The sequence below is a fragment of the Gambusia affinis genome, linkage group LG21 (assembly GCF_019740435.1).
Source record: "Gambusia affinis linkage group LG21, SWU_Gaff_1.0, whole genome shotgun sequence".
In the NCBI taxonomy this organism is placed as follows: Eukaryota; Metazoa; Chordata; class Actinopteri; order Cyprinodontiformes; family Poeciliidae; genus Gambusia; species Gambusia affinis.
Window position 1 is genome coordinate 13,416,692 of NC_057888.1, and position 20,212 is coordinate 13,436,903.

Sequence of the window (20,212 nt, forward strand, 5' to 3'; positions counted from 1 at the left end):
TGTGCTTTAGAATATCTCAATGAACTGGAACCCCCAAGATCAAAGTGGGAAACACCCCCGAAGGTAGTGGAGAATGACCGAGCTAAGATCCTGTGGGACTTCCAGATCCAGACAGACAAAATGGTGAGGGCGAACCAACCAGACATAGTCGTGGTGGATAAACAACAGAGGAAAACCGTTGTGGTGGATGTGGCAATACCAAGTGACTGCAACATCAGGAAAAAGGAGCATGAAAAACTAGAGAAATACCAGGGCCTAAGGGAGGAACTGGAGAGGGCCTGGAAGGTGAAGACCACAGTGGTGCCTGTGGTCATCGGGACAGGGCAGTCACCCCCAAACTGGAACAGTGGCTACAACAGATCCCAGGAACAACATCAGACATCTCAGTCCAGAAATGTGCAGTCCTAGGCACAGCCAAGATACTGCGCAGAACCCTCAAGCTCCCAGGCCTCTGGTAGAGGAAGAAGAATCACCACCCGCGGTGGGTGAGAAGGGAATTTTTTATATATATATATATATATATATTGGGTGTGATAATATTCTCACAAGAAAGAATATTCTTTCTTGTGAGAATATTATCACACCCAATCACATGTAAAAGTGAGCTTAGTGAATTGTTGATTCGACGTCTTCAAGCCCCGACAAAAACAACCCACACTGTTGATTTTTTTTTTCTTGTTTGAATGGGGCCTACAGCTTAAGAAATCACAAAAAAAAACCTGAAGCTGAATAGGAAGATAAATATGTATTTTTGCCCTGCAAATGGCAAGTTGGAAAACTTTCAGAGTTTAACACTGACATATGTGAATATCTGAGCCATGTTTGTTGTTGTGGTAACAGGACACAGTATGGCAGAGACACTCACAGTCGCCCTGCGTGTTGCTGAGGAAGCTATAGAGGAGGCCATCGCTAAGGCGGAGGAGTTCCGGGACAGTTTGGTAAGATGCTGTTTTACCCTTTTTTTTCTTTTTTTTTTGTTCTTCTCCTAATTTAAATATTTACATGACCAACTTTCCCAGCCATGTCCTACTTCTTCCTGTCTGACCTCTACATAATTGAGTCTCTTTGAATGAAACATGTGTGCAGGAGAAGCAGAATGAGGCTCGATATCTGCGGGACCACAAAGATGAGCTCATAGAGGAACTCGCAACAACAATTGTGCAGAAGGTGAGCTGCGAGAGGCTGTTTTGTCTTTTTACAACATTTTTATTTTTGCACATCAGCACGCAATAATGGAAGCCATCATTATTAAAATGAGAATGAATAAATAATGAACTCATCTTGAATCAATTTGCGTCGGTGTCGCATTCAAGCATGAAACATTGAGCGGAAGTGGAGTAGGTTAATTGTAATAAAGTTATTCTGATGTCCTACTTTGATAAGGAAGCTAAAGACCATTGAACATACTGCATTAGTGTGTTAGAAAATGTTTATTTTTCAGAGGATTCTATCTCTCTCTTCTTTCTTTCTTTTGTCCCCATCAGATCATTCAGAGGAGGAAGCGATCAGAGATGCAGACAGAGTATGACTTTGTCTGGCCACAACCTCAATCTCTAGTCCAGACCGGTGAGCTGCCATCTCCTTCTCAACCTCACACTTCATCACAGGACCCTCTGAAGAACCCCTACCCTCTGTGGGTGAGTCCCTTTCATCCCAAAATGTCTGGATGTCGGGTGTAAACCGTATCTGTGTGCAGAGATAGTTAGTTAGTTTTCACATTTGCTGTCTTGTTTGATAGCCTGGTTTATTTTTCTGCCTGTCCTATTGTGAACTCGCCTTTCCCTCTTATGAAAAATGGAAAAACAAAGTGTGCGGACATGGTGCTTTGTAGGAAAATAATCAAATATTCAGCTTTAAAAGGTGAAGGTCAGTGCCTGGTCATTAATTTTGTGATTTAAAAAAAAAAAAGATTTTTATTGGATTTATAATGGAATCCAAAGAGCTATCCAGACCACACACCTTAAGAGCCTTAAACCTGCCAAGCATGTGTCCTCTTAGCTTGTTATTAACGAAGCTCTTGAGGTTATTCCAAAAAAAAAAAACACAGAACTTTCTCTATGTGATCATTTATCATTTATTTTGGGCATCCAGCACAATCGTTTTCTAATGGAGAGCTGCATTCTGCTGCACTTAAATGACCAATATAAAATATATATATATATATATATATATATATATATATATATATATATATATATATATATTAATTTACACAGAGAATTGCTTTAAAAGTGAAATGAACCCTAAAATTCACATTGATTTAGTAGAAGTACTGGGCACTCTGTGGAAGCTTTACCTAGAATTCCCTCTAATATCACAGTTGTCTGGCCAATACTTGTTTTCCTCTCTGATGTACATCCCCCCCGCATGGTTTCGGCTGATCTAAATAAAAAAATAAATAAATTGGACTTAAGACAATCCAAACGAGCAGTTTAGCTTGCAATCCTTCCAGGTAATGTTTCAATCTGGAGAGAAAAGAGACGCTGCATACACAAGTTCGCAGCAAAAACCAACCAGCAGCAGATCGGCCTCCCACTGGATCCTGCTACCAGCCAGCAGGGACTCATAGATTTGTCATTGTCGTGTGTGTGAGCGGAGCATCAAAGCTGAGACCCCCCCTCCAGGCCTCTCAGTTTCCCGCTGTTTCACTCACGGAAGATCAAAGTCCTGTGAAATACGCACGGATCCTCCTAAACTTCTCAGCCCGCCTGTTTATTAGCTTTCTCACAAGCACGCTCACCGAGACACAACGGATGCAAATGGACTCTCAGAGCCGCCTCACTGCTTGGCAACACTACAGATTAAGATTATATCCCACTTGTTATCTTAAGAGCGTTTATCCTTTTAGGCTTGCCCTGAAGCTAAACACAGAAAATATTGTTAACCACTTAAATAACGTCTTAATGAACTCTAAAATTATGAGCCCGCTTTGAAGATTTCATGTAAAATTAGAAGTTGTGCTCTGAAAATTAACATCCCCCATTAATTAATTTGTGTCCAGAGGGAGATTTTGTTATTGGGAATCAGTGCATGGTATTTTATTTACTTGTTTTGGAGCTCCACCTGCTGTTGGGAGTATTAAATCACGGCCAGCGTTTTTTTTTTTTTTTTTTTTTTTTTTTTTTGTTTGTTTGTTTTCTTTCTTCTTTTTTTTTCCTTGACAAAATAAGGTGAAAACTAACTAAAGAAGTGTTCGATCGTCTTGCAGCGGTCCCGGTCAGCATTCTCCCTCACCAGTGACGACTCCCCAGAGAAGGGTCCAGAAGAGGAGGAGGCGGAGGAGAAGGCTGCTGCCGCTGGTGGAGGCGCTCTGCAGGACTACGCTTCCTTAAAGAGGGAGGGCAAGGCTGCATCTCTACCCGGCTGGAAAAGCATGGATCGCTTGGACAACTCAAGTAAAGATCCCGGTCTCATGCACCTTATCGCTCTTGATGCAGATTCTTAGAGAAGCATTTCTATTCCTTTAACTCTTTGGGTATTTGTCACAAAGTGTTCAGTGTATTTTATGGGGATTGTATGTTGTAGAGATCCACACAAAGTTCTGAAAACTGTACATTTAATCTGATGCCCCAAAATAAAATCTAGTGTGAGAAGTCCAAATGCTACCACAGAATGATTTACAACAAGGATCTAAATCCTGTGGCTCTTTGAACTTTTCGCAAGGGGTCTTAATAAGCCAGTTAATAACTCTGCAGAAAAATGTTGTTGGCTCAGGGAGGCTAAATTCAAATCTATGCCACATTATGCAGATGTTTGTATTTCCAAAAAGGGTTGATAGTCCCGTAAGTTTTTTGGGGTTTTTTTCCTCAAACATCCTGTTGGCTTTTTTGCTTCCAGGCGCATCCTCGGTGCTGCAGAGCCCAGACGGAAACTGGATCGCTCTGCACAGTTCGCAGCTCTCCCGGCCCAGCCTGCTCACCAAGAGGAAGAGCCTGGTGTACAGCGTCTTGGAGAAGGAGTCCAGAGTGGTCTCCGCGTACGACGAGATGGGCTCCGACTCGGAGGAAGACGGGGTGGATGACGGCGGGTGGGGCGCGGCGCTCCAACAGTTTCGCCGCAAATTGTCCGATGAGACTTACTACACGGACTCGCAGCATGACCCCGAGTGGACTTACACCCAGCACCCCGGTGTTACCTCGCCGTCCTCTGGCCTGTACACCAACACGGAGACCCTCAACTCGGACTCGGAGGCCTCGTCGGTGCTGTCTGCATGTCCTCGCAAACCCACTCACAACTTGTTGAGGAGGAAGGAACCGGCGGACTCTCAACTGCATCCTCATCAGCAGCCGCTGTACCATCAGCCCCTCCAGCAGAGCTTATCCCAACACTCAGCCCACACAGAAGTTCTGGATGTGAACTTTAACCCCAAGGTGATGCTTCCTTCATGCATTTCATAGAGGCTAAAGCTTATGGCAGGTTGGAGAAGAAAAAAAAATCTCGGCGTCACAATTTACAGACAATGGAATGGTTCACTCCCTTCCTCCGATTTGTGCCTTTTTTCCATCTAGATGTTTTGATCCTTGTAACCTCTATGCAAACTGTTCAGTAAATGGTTGTAAATTAGTAACGGATGGAAAAAATGCAACGAAAGAGAAGCTGAAATCGAATGTATTACAATGTTGAGCATAAAAGAGTCTAAGAATTATTTCGACACAAATGATTCATTTCAGATTTGCTCCCCCATGCAACAAGTTTTTTGCTATTTTGTTCATTTTACACACCCTGAAAAACAGATTTGTTAGTTTTCTGGCTGAGTTATAAACCCAAGGCGAAAGGATTGAAATCATTAATCAAAGTCTCATTTTAGAAATAATTTAAAAAATCATTTTAATAGGGAAGGTTACACATTTTACATCCATCCATCCATCCATTATCTGAACACCCTTCTTCCCTAATGGGGTTGGGAGGGTTGCTGGTGCCTATCTCCAGCTGCGTCCCGGGCGAGAGGCGGGGTACACCCTGGACAGGTCGCCAGTCTGTCGCAGCACTTTTTACATCTGCTCTACTTATTGAAATACTAATATTTTTGTTTGTTTAGCAGGTGACGGGAGACAGCAGCAAGGCGGACGACAGGCAGTGTGTCAGAAGATCACGGAGACGCAGGAAAAGCAGAAAGGAGTCGTCAACGGACCAGAACAAACCTGGAGGTCCGAACCATTCACAGTCCATCTACCCCTTAGCACAGGTAACACTTCTAATTGTTGCTTATTTGTATCTCTTCATCTCCACTGTGTCACCAAGGATTTGTTCATGTCTGCTACCAAACACCTGTGTTTTTTTAATGCAGCTGTGCATTCTCTTTAGTGGACCAGATGAGTTTAATCCCTGTGATTTGCGTGTTTCAGGAGAACAGTGGTTTTCTACTCAACGCTCTGCTGAAGAGAGGTTTAAGTGAGGAGCAGCCGGTGCCTAACAGTACGCTAGCAGCACCAGCCGGACCAGATGCCCTCAAACTAGATGCCATGACAGCAGGAGAGCCAGAGCCCTCAGACACAGTGGCTGCAAATTCTCCACCGCACAACTCTGCTCAGCTTCACTCTGTGTCCCCGGGGCCAGAAATGGTCTCCAGGAGCCCGGGGCCTGGATCTGGCTCTGGAGATTCTCTGGTAGTGGAAATACGATCTAAGCTCAGTCGGCTGATCAGTCGAGGGAGCAGCAAAGACGGCGTCTCATCCGACGAGGAGGACAAACAGACGGAGAAAGAAAGTGAGAAACAGAAAGAGAAATTGAGGCCAAAAGAAACGGAGAGGCAAAGGCAGCGTTCAAGTGTCAAGAAAGAGAAAGGAAGCGGAGTGATAGAACAGGTGAATGGGCAGCAGATGAAACGGGCTCCCGGATTAGCGAAGAGCTACTCGGCGCGAGAGGAAACGAGAGCTCAGGAGAGGAGGTTAGAGAAAAGAGCAGAGAGTTTTGTAGAGAGAGAAGCCGAGAAGGAGCAGAAAAGAGGAGAGGTGAACAGAGTAAGTAAGAAACAGCGCAAGAGAGATGGAGAGATGGAGGCGGCGCAAAAAGGTGGAGCCAGGAGGAGCGGATCCAGTGCAAGTTCACCTGCTGTTTCTCCTTCTTCCCAGGAGGGGGGGCTGTCAAACAACCAGGTGAGATGAGAGATTAGAAACGCATTCATTCTCAGTAGTTCTCTGTCTCTGGCTTGTATGTCTGTTTTGTCTGCTTGTCTTCCATTATGGCGTCCTTTAAAGTTGTATTTACACTCCTTTTGTCCTCCTTTGCGCTCACTGCTTCGGTGTGTTTCGTCTGGTTGGTTTTATTTGCTTTGTGTGTTTCTATGTGTGCGTGTGTGTCTTTGTATCAGGTGGGACAGAATGACTTGGAACAACAACAGAGGCTTCAGTTGCTCTCTTCTGTCTTGCAGCAGGTGAGATCATTGTGCGGCCAGAGAGCAAAGCGAGTCCTCCCGTCTCAAACACTCCAACATCTGCTTCACTCTCGACATAATCCAGCGTGGTGTAAAACTATTAAAGCGCATGAGTTCCCAACCGCTCTCTGTGGAAAACATTTTTAATGATGAAAGCCTCCAAAGTTCAGAAAGAATCGCAGCCATTGGTCCGGTAATTTTTCATCTGTGAAGCGGCTGTTGCACTCCCGCACACCAAAGAAATCTGCCTCCGTTCCCCTCTGCGCACGCTGCACTACAAAAGTATTCATACCTGTTAAACAACCGCAAACATCAGTTTATCTGATTGGGATTGTATCTCACGGAACCACAGAAAGCAGCGTGTAATTATATAGTAGAATGGAAGGAATATCTGGTGTTCAACATGTTGTAGAAATAAAAGTGGGGTAGAGTTGCACAGTGGAGCAGCTGGCATAATTGCTGCCAGAAGGTTGCAGGTTCAAATCCCTGCTGGAGCCTTTCTGCATGGAGTTTGCATGTTCTGTCCAGTTATCTATGGCTTCCTCTGACTGTCCCAAAAAATGTGACTGTTTCATTAATTGGCCTCTTTAAAGTTTCCTTCCACTTTCTAATTGTATATTACATTTTGCTTGTGTAGCACATAAAACAACAATAATTGTAATACTGATTTTAACAGCTGTATTGTGATAAAATCGGAAAAGGCTCAGGGGTTGGTTACTTTTCTAAGGCTCTGTATGTTTGAATTTCCATTTAGAAAGGAAGATAGCAGCACTCATCTCTGATGATTTTGAAAAAAACATTTTTAGATATGCACACATTAAATTAGTACAAATGGGAACAAATATCACACATCCAAACACAAGACAGTAAAATAAAAGGCTTATAAAATTATTTTAATTAGAAGTTCCTACTGCAGTGTCTTAGCTTAATAGTTGTTTTCCAGTCAAGTCAGACTAATCAGCACAAAGTCAGGTACAAACACACACACACACACACACACAAGCCCCTATGAAAACTGAGAGTTATGGTTGGTCATTAGGGACATCATGAATGCTTCTCTGAGTCACGCCTGCTTCCAACAAGGTGAATGGCAAATGCATTCATAACATCTATTTCTGTCGGTTTTCTTATCCCCCTTTTGGGAATTCATTGCGGGTGGAAACATATATCACCATCACCGACTTAGTTTTTTTTTATTTATTCATTTTTTATTTTGGTCTTTTCTGTCCATTTTCAGCTTTTGCATCAAAAGTGCGCCCTTTTCAAAGACAGCATAGAGTTCGGTTTTTATTAAATTAATCAATGTGAAGTAGTGACGCTTCCATATTGTGTAGCTGCCTGGCGGATGTAATTATCCACTATATTTCTCATCTGCGTCATCGTCAGCATGTACGTGCACAAATAAGAAGCTGGCTTTGGTTTTTCAGAAAATAAAGATTTGTTCCAGAGTAAAATAAAGCTCAGTGTGCCTTTTCACCTGGTCTCCCTTTGAAAAACAAAGATTGTGTTTCAAGGCACTTCTTGGTAAAATAACAGTTAATTAAGACCAAAAGCCAATTTATACACATTTAACGGATGCTTGCTCACAATAGCTGAAGGTGTTTTGTTTCAATCCTTGTGTGCACGTAGTTAAGCAGAATTTCCTTAGACAATGTAGGAGCAGATCATTGGATGAGGCTACGTGCGATTCCTGTTAGAAATTTACCAAGAGGGCGAGAAAACAAGTCACAGAGAGAAAGAACAAACGTAAACGGCCACACACACGTTTAGATTGTTTGATGCCGGCTCTTTCCAGTGGACGAGGACGTCTTCACACGGCTATTGAGCGGCTCAGATCGATGCATATCTCAGAATGTCCATTTGTGCCGCTCCGCATGGCTAAGATCACTGAACTGGGATGAAAGAAAAGATGCTACCTCCTTTGTTTTGTTCCCATCCATGTACCTGCTTCTTCTCACATAACCTCAAAACACCTTTCAGAGAGTCACACTTGCTTAAAATAGGATCAATAAGCCTGAGATGGGGCTGATCAAAGTGCCACCCAACGATTTATTCATTATTGATCAAAACACGTCTCCCTTTATGTCCGCAGTGTTTTTATCTCTTCAGGGGAATACATCAGCCGCTGTTTTTGCTTTACATCTTTGCTATTCAGTTATACACACACTCCTTCACATGCACTGGAACTCGTGGCAAAGATGTGGAGAAAATTATTTAATTAATCATAAAAATAACAAATTTTTACAAAATTATTTGGGGCTCAATTTTAGGCATCTTTAAGAAATTTTATAAAATAAACTTAACTGGAAGCGTTTTATTTAGAGCCTTTAATTAATAATCCAGGACTTCCTGTTTCCCATGGGTATTACATTGACATGACACTTTAACTCAGCTACTTTTCATAATGAGAAAGATGAGAAAACATGATGTTCAAGTATAGTGGATCTAAATCAGAAAGTAACTAGTGGCTCTTAAAAAAGGATAAAACATTTTAATCTGTGGCAAACACATCTGTACTAAGGCTGAAAGATTTTTGGTGTGAGATTACGCAACTGAAATTAAAACATATATGTGTTTCATTTATTTTCATACACCTCTCCATACATCTGAGTTTGGACAGACGGACTGGACTTGGACTTATACTAGTAAATGCATCGACTCCCATCAAGTTGAAGAAAAACTTTCTTGGTTTTTTGTTGTTGTTTTAATATTAGCACATATTAAATATAGTCTTAACAAGTGTCCATCCATCCATCCATTGATTGTGTATACCAGCTTCTAGGCAATAAGGGGAATGGAGGCACAGGAGGAGTTTGTAACTTGTCTCCAGCAGTCATTGGACATGTCCATCAGAGAACAAACAATCGTGTACAAACACACACACACACACACACACACACCTGGGCAATTTAGACGGATTATTCAACCAAACAATTAGGTTTTTGGAAACCAGAGTAGCCATGCATGTTTGGAGAGAACATCAAACTCCACACAGACCAGGGTTTGAACACACAACTTTCTTGCTAACCAGTTTGCCGCACAATAAATGTGAGAAATTAGTGATCAAATTAACTAATTTCTGCAAATTCATCTGTTTATTAATCAAGACATGCTGTTCATTCTGCTGTTGTTTTGATATTTAAGGCATACTAAAAGAATAAATCGCCACCCATATCTCTAAATTTGTCTGTCTGCCTTTGGACATATTTCTCCTAATTTGTGTCGCATCTCATGTCCTTGTTTTGCACTCCTACTGTTTCTGTGATAAATTTCAAGCTCTAACAAGGTTGATGTGTGTCCCTTCAATGTGTTTTTGTACAACCTGAGTTCTGAGGTTAGAATTTCTAAAAAATCCAAACAATATATTTTTCTCTCCTTGATTGGATTTAAATGCTTTACCCAATGAGCCCAATAAAAATGCACTCTTGTGTCTTGACATCTGCTTTTACAATTGCATACTAAATTCCTTTGATGCTAGAAAAGTTTTGGGTTTTTTGCACAATTTTTTTGCACCCTGATTACTGGTGCTAATCAATAGGCACATGTGCTTCGTTGTTTTCCAATCAAAGCAAAAGTATTCAGCAGCCTCACTGTGCAGCATCACCACGGAAGTGCTGAAGGTCTTGAACGCCACAGAGGATCTGATTGGAGAGGCTGGTGGTGAGAGCTACACCCCGTCTGAGTCCATGAGTGCCTCTCCCATATCCAGCAGCTCCGAGACACGCAGGCTGGACCAGAGGCTTACCAAGATGGAGGAGAATGTAGGCTATGGAGCAGCACTGCATAAACATATCAGACTGAACAAAGATTGTTGACAGACACTGACTGTTTAGCTCTTCTTGACTGTGCAGGTGTACCTGGCTGCTGGAGCTGTGTATGGCCTGGAGGGGGCGCTAGGAGAACTGGAGCAATGTGCCCGCAGTATTAGCAGTGGGACCACAGACACTGATCTGGCCTTCCTGGAGGACCAGGTAGCCACTGCAGCAGCTCAAGTCCAGCAGTCTGAACTACAGGTACTTAGTAGGATTATTTATTTGGGAGAAAATACAAAATATGGGGTGCTTGTCCATAAGTCACAACTAAGTAAAAGGTCTTCTTGTGGATGACTTGTCTTTGTTTTGAAGATATCAAACATCGAGGCCAGAATTTCAGCTCTGAAAACAGCTGGGTTGAATGTGACTGTCTGCAATCGCTTCTCAAAGATAAAGCCAAAGTCCAAGGTACCTCTGCCCATCTGATTCTCTTATTTATTTATTTATTTTGATATTTTGAAGATTTTTGCTGATAAAACATAACGTACCATAACGTGACCTCCATCAAAATCCAGTTTGCTTGTTTTGGAGTTTGTAAACTACATAACTGTGTCTATTGCAGCCTGAAACACTGGACTCGTCACGCCATCAGAGAAGGAAACTCCCAGCACCTCCATTAAAAGGTATTAATCTAGCTGTTTCTGTTTAGTCTGCAGAAAACTAGACGCGCACAGAGAAAGCCAGAGATAGAATCTTTATTTTCTTGAGATATTTGAGAAAATGTCAAATATATTTAGAAAAATGTATATTACGAGCTGATGTTCTGCTTATTTCCCAGAAATATGCTGGTGAATATGCATATGCATAAGTAACTAAATCACTACAGCATGCAGTTAATAGTACATCTTTATCTGCTGATATAATGTGAGTGTATGAGAGTCTAAAACAGACACACAGAAACAGGAGGATTTTTTTTTCACCTCCAAATAACATGCTGCTCCTGAATAGATGCAAAAGTGAATACATTTTCTAAAAACAGACTAAGAAACTGAAAAGCCCCATTAGACGTAAGGTACCCAAATGGAAACACACACCCAGTACAGGTTGATGAGGCTATTTTATCGAGCTACGAGTAGTCGTCTCCCTTTCATGTTTGTAAATGGATTTTTTTTTTCTAATAGGAGCTTTCTTTATATTCTTTTTAGTCTTCACTCTTCTCATTACAAAAGCTTTGAGTCAGACTAGCTTTATCAGCGCGGTTTGAAAAACGAGTAATAGATCACGTCATTCATTCCCTCTGTCCATCATACTGTAGGTCAGTGATGTCAAAGATCAGTCCTCTATAGGGCTGGTATCTAGCTCTTTTCCTTCATTTAAAAGAACTGAATTGAACGTCTTGTGACCAGGCCTTTGCCAAATATGAAGAGATAATTCAATAATTTGGCATTTAAAACCCTGCAAAACAATGGATCTGTCCAGGCTCTGCTGTCTCGGACCAGGGTTCTCGGCCATTTGCTGCATGTCTTCCGCTTCTCTCTCCTGTCCATTTACTGTACAAAAAAGACCTAAAAAAAAAAAAGGTTTTAATTTTCTTGGGTAACAGATTGTTTGTTTTATGGCATTTCAGAAAGGTTGGAGTCAGAGCAGCAGGTTAGAGCTCTTCGGCCATAGAGACGAGCAGCAGCACAAGTCCCTCAGGGCCACTTTACAGAGCCTCAGGGACAGGGGCCCTTCACATCTAGTGCCTTGACCCAGCATCTGCCTCCAGCTCTAGGCCAAGCAGGGGCTGACACCCACCCTGCGATCTCCACCCTCAGCCAACCTCAACAGCTGCACCTCACAAGAAAGCATTAAAGGCTGTTTCTCTTTTTCACCATTAACCTTCAGTATTTCTTTCCTCAATGCACACATGTAAAAGCTGACTTAGCATTTGGTGTATCTGCCTTAAAATCTGAAAATAATCCTCATGCTACATACAACTCACAGAATATATATGTATATTCATCTGTACAGACAAAGAAGAATGCATTGCCGTTCTCTATCTGTTTGCAGCAGTGTTGTTACTGAGTGTAAGATGAAGCTGTGGAAAGATTGTGTGAAACTCTCTATGATTCAGTATCATGGAAAGACCGGACAGTTTTTATGCTGTCTTGTGTTTTTAGTTCCTAAGTAAACTGGTAAAAAGAAAACAGGTATTTATCCACCCTCCAACTACCATTGATTTATTTTATTTTTTTTCATTTTACACACTTATGTCAGACAGCCGTTACACTTTGATATTTTAACAATTTAAAATCCGATCATTGCACTCAAAGTACCTGAAAACAGTGTTTAAGATATGCAAAGTATCTGGGCCAAAACATGGAAGGACTCTTCCTACCACTGCAGTGTGCAGGAGCTAAAACAAATACAAAGCACATTTGTGATATTGTTCAATCTACTATTGACGTACAGATGAGAATAAAATATTCATATAATTGCAGTATAGTTTAGAAGCCAGTGTTCCAGTTAGAGGGAAGCTAATTGATATCCAGCATCCAGTTAGGCTATCTGCACTAATCTTTATTTTATCTATTCAAACACTAAAGAAATGTGTTTCCAAACTGAAGTTTACAGTATGTTGGTTTAATGAGAGAGAAACTGACACAAAGCTTATAAAGAGTTTATAGCCAGACATCTTCTTTCACTGTATTTTATATGCATGGCAGCCATATTGGATATTGAGCTCAGGGCCATTTGGCAGTCTTCAATTCTCCAAAACAAAATTTTTCCTTCCTATGGTGTTCTTATTGTATTTTTTTTTTTAATTGTAACTAAAAAACAATCCAATTTCTTAGTACAACACTGCATACAAGAAGGGGAACCAGCTAGTTTAAGTTGAATATTATATTAAGTGGAAGAAAATGGCTTGTGCTAAATACAACAAAGTAAAAGTAAGGTGAAATAAATAACATATTCTACCATAATTAAATTCCAATGTGTCTTTCTTGAAGATCAATTTTATATCTAAACATGATTTCCATTAAACCTGGTGAAGGCCAAGTAGGCTCTAACAGCCAATTAGCTTTGCTATGCATGAGAAAAGGAGGGAGAGCCAACCTAAGTAGATGATGCAGATGAGATAGATAATATAAGTCCAGTATGTCTGACTTTAAGATCACTTTGAGTCTAAATATAGTGGATGCTAATTATAATGAAACAAATGGGCAGCAACTTAGGGAAATGAATCATCATCAACCAGCTTAACTATGCACACAGGAAGTGAGAAACAACTAGAATAAATCTTTTAACGATGTTGATGAAATAAAGATCTTATTCTACCATAGTTGCAGCCCAGTATATCTTTAATCAGGGTGAATAGAAAATACCGAGAAAGCGTTATAAATACAATCATGTCAGTAGGTATCACAGCCAATTACTCTCCATTTGTTGGCTTAGCTAAGCATTAGCACTGATGAAGTAGCTAGTTCAATTAGCAAGGACATCTCTGATGATGAAATAGACTAAATGTGTGCATAACGCATGATTATCTGCTGACAAAAAGTCAGCAACTAAAGCAAGAAATTTATTTCAAATAAATAATTGGCACAATTTAGCTAAGTTCTTGTTGGGTGGCCAAAAGTTGAAAAAGGGTCTAGGCTTGGAAAAAAGCAACTGCGAATGACATCAGGGTCTCCTTTTAGAAATGTTAAGCTAATATGAATCTTTGGTTTCTTGTTTTGTAAAATGGCAACAATTTACAACTGGCCTACAACATAATCCTTAAATTAGAGGTGGTGCACAGATCCTTTTTAATGAATCCCAAACCAAAAATAATTTTCTGTATGATTTCAAACCAAGATGAACACGGAACCACTGAAATAATAATAACAACCTTAGTTTAACGAGGTTTGTCCCACTGAGCTCAAAAGATCTCTCTTACAAGACTGAGTTGAAAAATTGAGGTCTGACATTCGGTGAAAAAAAAAAAGGTCTCTGTAGAATTTATTTTGCATTCTTTGTTTTCAACTTTGTGGCCTTTCTTTTTAAATAAAATGTTTGTTTTTGTTGTATCCTTTTCCGGGTTATAGCTGAACTTTTGTGTTCTAATCATAAAAATCTTGATGAGATTTTTACACAACAACATTTAATGGGCTATATTATAAATGTCATGAAAACATGATTTTGTTACAAACAGATTATTTTTGTACTTGCAGAACATTTTTATGCAATATCACAGAAATAAGGACTATCACAAATTAAAGGCTTTATCCTACCCTCTAAGGACCCCTAATTAGTTCTACCAGACTCATGTGGTGATTCAAACTGTTTTCAGTGTAAGCCATCATTTATCAGCAGTGGTGACATGAGTGTTACAAAAACAAGTTGCTACAAAAGGCATGTTTAAAGTGGCCAGTTTGATTCACACTGTACTTGTATACTCCTTAGACACTAGATTTGAGGAGACTGCCTTTCATTCTGGGTAACTTTTCTTTATTCTGTGACGACTTACATGAATCAGAATCTGATTTAGCCATGCACTTGGTTGTTTGTTTGTTTGTTTTGGCGAAATATAAAAACAGGGTTGAATGTCCTGATGGACTGCATAAAAGATGTGATGATGCACTGTATGAATGCTCTTCCCTCTTCTATTAGTGACCTTTTCATCGCAGCCTTTCACATCTTTCAGTTTGCACACACTGATTCTGTACTTTTGTCAGTCTTGTTCTCCAAAAGGTGTTGTAGTATAAAAGCATGTTTCTGGTTTTATGGGATCGGTGTAAAGTTTTTCATGAAAAGCACATCTGCAAGGGTCCAATCATCGGTGTCCTGTATTTTTCTAATGTAAAGAATAATAATATCTCATCGAAATGTTTGCTAATGTATGTATATGTGTTAAAAAGAGATGAATATGATATAGTGCCACATGTTTATTGCCCGGTCGGTTCTTTCAGTGTTGTGTGCAAGAGACTGTAAAAATTGCTATAATTTGTGAAGCTGGATTTGTATAGGACGTTAAAATTAAAGCTGTAAGATGCCAGTAATCTCATTTTATACTGGGATTCTTGAAAATGAAAGTGAATGGCATGGAAACAGACACTGCTTTTGTTCCTGTTTAAATCCAGTCTGAGCAACACTGTGCACAGCTCCAAAGGCGGGCGATTCACTTTTTTTTATGTGTAATCGTTTGTTGCAATCCATATGACATGTTGGGGAAAATATTAAAATGCAAAAAATACAGATTCTCTATGTGCCACAATACTCAGAAATAAAATGTATTATGAAATAAAATTTGCAAACTTGAAGGAATCCTGTTTTGCTTGAAGCAAACATTTTGTTGTGCACCTGCAAGCTCAAAAACCGACACCGTTAACTGGTATCCTAACAACACTGTTATTTATTGAGAAATATACATTGCATTCTTTTACGTATAGATACTTTATGGTGAATGAATTATGCATGTATGACTAACCTCATAGCTTACATTAAAAGAAATGAATGTACAACTTCAGTTAAGAGAATAAAAAAAGGTTTGTGGACAGAAGGCAAGAACATGGCATCATGGTAACCAAACATTTTCCTCTCCACTGATTACTTTTTCAAGGTTTTCCTTTTTTCTGAGGCTGTTGAGCAGCAGCTCCAAAGTCCTTAGGACAGGCTGCATCCCACTGTTTCCGAGAGCGTCCATGCTGCTGTGCCTCTTCCCAAAGCGCCCTATGGGTCGCACTCCACGGCCCACATACCAGAACGGGTCTATCTCTGGACCTGGACAGTGTATTCAGACACAAACATCAGCAGGAGAAGGAAGTAAAATATGTCTGTGGTCATGAAAAACAGGAAGCGCATCATAAATTCTGTGGTTTCAACATAAAAAAATGGATCCTGACCAGATTCTGAAATTGTTTACAATCGAACCTCATTTGCATTCATTTGGACTAAAGAAAACAAAGGTAGAAAAATAAACACATCCCTTAAACTTAGATGTGTACAAAATAAATATTGAAATTAAATGGAAAGTATTTTCTTTGCATAATAAATTTCTATTTTGTACTGAATGTCTCATTTAGAAAAAATAGCAAGACAAAATATTAACAAAAAAAGTATGCAAAAGAGAAACGCTGGAAACAAAAAAACAGCATAATAATCTTTCTGCAAGAACATTCAAAGTTGTTGCAATAAAAAAGTGGACTTTTTTTCCCATTTTAAATACATCAGCATAAAGAATCAGCTTTTGCAATTTTTCACTATCTTTTGATTAATTTTCCAGAAGCACTTTTCCTAAAGTAAAGGCATTTTTAAACCAATATCTAAGAGGAAGCATATTGATAGCTGTCATTCACAATATTAGCCACTGTTCTTTATCTTACTGTGAAATACGATTTCCTGCATCCAGTAGGCAAAATGACAAAAATAGTAATTGTGTAACATTTAAAATGTTGTCTTCAATATCATTTCTAAAATACAGCTTGTAATATCTTACCTGAAAAACACATTGTATTGTTAATATTATCAAAGAAATTATTATAAGATAATGTTTTCTTGTTTATTAAACAAAGGAAATGAAAAAAGTAGGTGATTTCCACACAACCACTCTGTGCATCTCATTACTGCATAAAGCAGCTCAGTTCAGGAGATTGAGTTGGGTTCATACTTTACATTTACTAAAATGCATTTTTTACATATGTATTTCTTCTGTTAAATTTTAAAAAATGTTATCTTTCCATACATACTCAAGGCATATAATTTATTTTTTTTAGTTTAAACCTAAGCTATATAATACAAGATTTCAATTGATGGAATGAATAAAAAGAAAGAGAAATAAGTAGAATGATGACTATCAAGCTTCGAAAGCCAGGCTGCTCCACCACATCTGTTTGGTGACAAAATAGTAGCAACAGCTGTTAAATAGGGAGGCAGCAGTTACTTCTACTTACTTCTGTTGTCCACGTTGTGAACGATGTGGAAATCATGCTCCACCGTGGTGCTCTGAGCGCGGCTGAAGCTGGAGGACAGCAGCAGGAGCAGCGTCAGAGCTGCGGGCAGCCAGCGGCTCGTCAGGATGCACCGCCGGACAGCAGCGTCTCTCCCAGGCAGCATGCTGGGGCTGGGGGAGTCGGTCAAGGCACTGAGGGGGACTGAAGGGCACTGCTGATTAACCTAGGCTGTACTTAGGGACATGCAAAGAAATACACAGCAATTCATTTTGTCATCAAACTAGGTTTGCTTAAGTAGAAATAAATTAGAAAATTGAAAAATACAACTAGATCAAACATCAACAATATCTTTTCATTTATATTTACCTTTCATTCTTTCATTTTATTTTGTTTTTAAAGGATTTGTCTCTCAAGACTCTCACTGACAAATGGATAGAGAAGCAAATCCATTTTGAGCTTCTTAAAGTATATCTCCATGAATCTGTTTGGCTGTAGGTAATAAAATCCACAAAATCATTACCAAGAAGCACTTACCAAGATCTTTGGTGATGAACTGAGGTCAGTTCCTTGAGGTCTGGATTTGTTTTCTGAACAGCAGTGTCCCCCAGCTTATATAGCCACGCGGCTCGTGAGGTCGTCGGATGATGAATCAAGAACGTCAGTTACCCCGAGTGATCGCAGTGTAGATCACGGTATGCGAGCATCACCCCTCCCCTTGTTCTCCTCCTCCCACTCCCTCAAACCCCTTGTCTCTTTGAGAAAAAATCTCCTGACGTCTGTCACGTAGCAGAGCAGTCCATCAAGAAGTCAGTGACATGTGGATTAGTGAACATGGGGGTCATCCCAACAGCAGTGACCCAGGGCTGTGGTGGGTCTTTCATCAATCAGCATCATCGCAGAGAGTAAAACAGAACCACAAACTACCAGAATCTATCACATTAGAGCTAGATACAGTGCTGAAAGTCACAACAACATACATCTGAAGAGCACTTGTGACAAAACTTAGATGTCATTTGTTGCTTTAAAAAAAAAAAAAAGAATATTAACAAACACAAAATTGGAGCAAATCCATAAAGAAGTTGTCTGATTCTGGTTTATGTGTATTACTCTATTACTGGTGCTGGTGGGGCAAAGGAGTGAGTGAACAGTGTGCTGATGTGAAGTAAAAACCCCAGAGAGGATACAAGGAGGAGAAATAATTATTGTTGTACAAATCTGTCAGGAGATGAAAACAAGGAAACATCAGCAGCAATTTAGGTATAACAGAACCACACTGGAATCTTAAGTTCTGTAATGTTTAGTATAAAACAATACATCATCAAGAGGCATGAACAATTTGAGTGAATTGCTTTAAAACATAGATTGAGTTGAAATATTTCTAATGTTTTGGGGTTTTTTTTGTCTGAATGGTTCTTCTAAATTAAGCATGCACTTCTGTATTGGATATTGATGTGTTGTTTTGTGTCTTAATAAATTAAATATAATCTACTTTTACACAGTTTTGAACCTGAATAAAATCATGCTGCAGCATGGTACAGTGGCCTAATGGAAAAGGCATCAGCCTCCAGTGCTGGGTTACGGAGAAGCTTGGAAGACTTAACTTCTTATCTTAAAACAACGCTTACACAAATTGTAGCCTGTGTACTCCAGACATTTGGAGAATGTTTGCAAACCAGCTCCAAGGAACTTTTATATCTCAGCTCCACTGCAGGGCAGTGCTTTGTCTCCTTTACAGACGTATATTTGTCATGTGCGGAGAACATATTGCAATAAAACATATGCAAAGGAGAGATGCAATAATCCAAAGATACCTACCTGGGGATGTGCAGCATACACACGTCTCTGAATAATAAAGCTGATTTGATTTAAGTCTGGGAGAGCTTATTGGAACAACAAAGGTCATACCTAATTGGTTCGTTGTCGTGAACAGGTGTGACATCTCCAGACTGGCACAAAAATCTGAGAAGGCCTGGCTGGTGCTTACTCACTACAAAAACATTTAAACAGCGATTCAGGATAAAAGAAGGCTATTTCAGGAAGATTTTGAATGCATAGAGTAAATGCACTTGATTTATAACATTGTCTTGTTTCTTCCCAACTTAAGCATCATATTGAGAAGTCTTGAGAGCCTAGAGGAACACATTGTTGATTAAAAAACATGCCTGCAGGAGGATTAACAACTTCATCTTTTTAACCTGTGATTTAAAGCATTCCCCTTTCATGCTACAGTATATTTTGTTAACTGCCTCATACGTCATGAAAAGCACATCTCCACCCATACGCTCCCACAGTGTGTGGGTGGGGATATTCACTAACCACAGTTTGTGGCGCACTTACTTTCTTAAATCCAATCGTAGGAAAGTGAGTGACAAACACAAAACATTGCAAATAAAATGTTGTGCTGCTAAGCATTACTTGGAAAAACCTTAGGTTTAACTCATTGTTTGATCAGGTGTACAGGCTGATGATTTTCTCCTTACAACTCATGTAAATTGGGTATTGAAGATTAGAATATTACATCTGACCAGTAGAAAACAATTTTAATGCAGAAATGTGAGCATAATGAAAATTATGTCTAGTACTAACTTAAAAGTATTGAATGATATTACATATAAATATTCAAATGAAGACGTCATTGATAACATTTGCAGTCATTATTGTTCACATTATCGACAATTGTTTAGTTAATTATTAAATCATGGTATTACTCATGAAATAAAATAAATACATATCTGACTGGTCAACCTGCTTAGCAAAGGGCATAAGGACATAAATCAACAGGTCCTAAAACTAAAATCTTTTTATCATTTATTTAATCCTATATAAATTAACTTTATTTACTTATTCATGTCAATGCAGACCAATTACCTTTTCAGTAGTTAACCTTACTCAGTGACTTTGATGGGTATGACTGACAATTGATTTATGATTTGCTGAAACACAAGGCAATAAACTAATTCAGTAAAGGTAAATAGTTAAACCATTTTATTTGGTTTTAACATTAACTGCATATAAAGTTTAATAAATCTAACTATGAAAGTAATAAATTATCATAAATGTATAATTGTTGATAAAATAATTAATTATTTATTAATTGGTTTATTTTTCTGGTCTATTTAGTTCAAATTTTGTTTAAATTATCATCTTCATAAATATTTACACGATGACTTATT

At 39.4% G+C, this 20,212-nt stretch overlaps 2 protein-coding genes across 5 annotated transcripts; one reads left to right on the forward strand and one right to left on the reverse strand.

The window, feature by feature from the left end:
- The first annotated feature begins 826 nt into the window (after window positions 1-826).
- myripb (myosin VIIA and Rab interacting protein b) lies at window positions 827-12,001 on the forward strand. The gene is made up of 12 exons (XM_044103920.1): window positions 827-938; window positions 1,087-1,167; window positions 1,485-1,637; window positions 3,209-3,395; window positions 3,838-4,370; window positions 5,039-5,185; window positions 5,346-6,095; window positions 9,943-10,134; window positions 10,225-10,386; window positions 10,498-10,593; window positions 10,748-10,808; window positions 11,753-12,001. Exons 1-12 carry the CDS (start codon window positions 849-851, stop codon window positions 11,794-11,796), a joined length of 2,496 nt encoding a protein of 831 aa, XP_043959855.1. The 5' UTR covers window positions 827-848; the 3' UTR covers window positions 11,797-12,001.
- Window positions 12,002-12,136: 135 nt separating this feature from the next.
- On the reverse strand, window positions 12,137-20,110 carry prlh2 (prolactin releasing hormone 2). 4 transcript variants are annotated; one of them, XM_044103931.1, is made up of 3 exons: window positions 17,574-20,110; window positions 17,040-17,240; window positions 12,137-15,870 (listed from the first exon to the last, which is right to left on the reverse strand). In XM_044103931.1, the coding sequence occupies exons 2-3, from the start codon at window positions 17,200-17,202 to the stop codon at window positions 15,665-15,667; spliced, it is 369 nt and encodes a 122-aa protein (XP_043959866.1). In that variant the 5' UTR covers window positions 17,203-17,240; window positions 17,574-20,110; the 3' UTR covers window positions 12,137-15,664. The 4 variants fall into 4 exon arrangements, with proteins under 4 accessions (XP_043959866.1, XP_043959864.1, XP_043959865.1 ...); XM_044103929.1 differs by having other exon boundaries at window positions 17,040-17,267; XM_044103930.1 differs by having other exon boundaries at window positions 17,040-17,272.
- Between the last annotated feature and the right edge of the window lie 102 nt (window positions 20,111-20,212).

Bases quoted from the DNA above. Each gene is read 5' to 3' on its own strand.
- myripb (XM_044103920.1), top strand. From the start codon at position 849: ATGGCAGAGACACTCACAGTCGCCCTGCGTGTTGCTGAGGAAGCTATA. The intron at 3,396-3,837 runs GTAAAGATCCCG...TTTTGCTTCCAG, and splicing joins GGATCGCTTGGACAACTCAA to GCGCATCCTCGGTGCTGCAG. The intron at 10,594-10,747 runs GTACCTCTGCCC...TGTCTATTGCAG, and splicing joins AGATAAAGCCAAAGTCCAAG to CCTGAAACACTGGACTCGTC.
- prlh2 (XM_044103931.1), bottom strand. From the start codon at position 17,202: ATGCTGCCTGGGAGAGACGCTGCTGTCCGGCGGTGCATCCTGACGAGC. The intron at 15,871-17,039 runs GTAAGTAGAAGT...TACACTGTCCAG, and splicing joins TCACAACGTGGACAACAGAA to GTCCAGAGATAGACCCGTTC.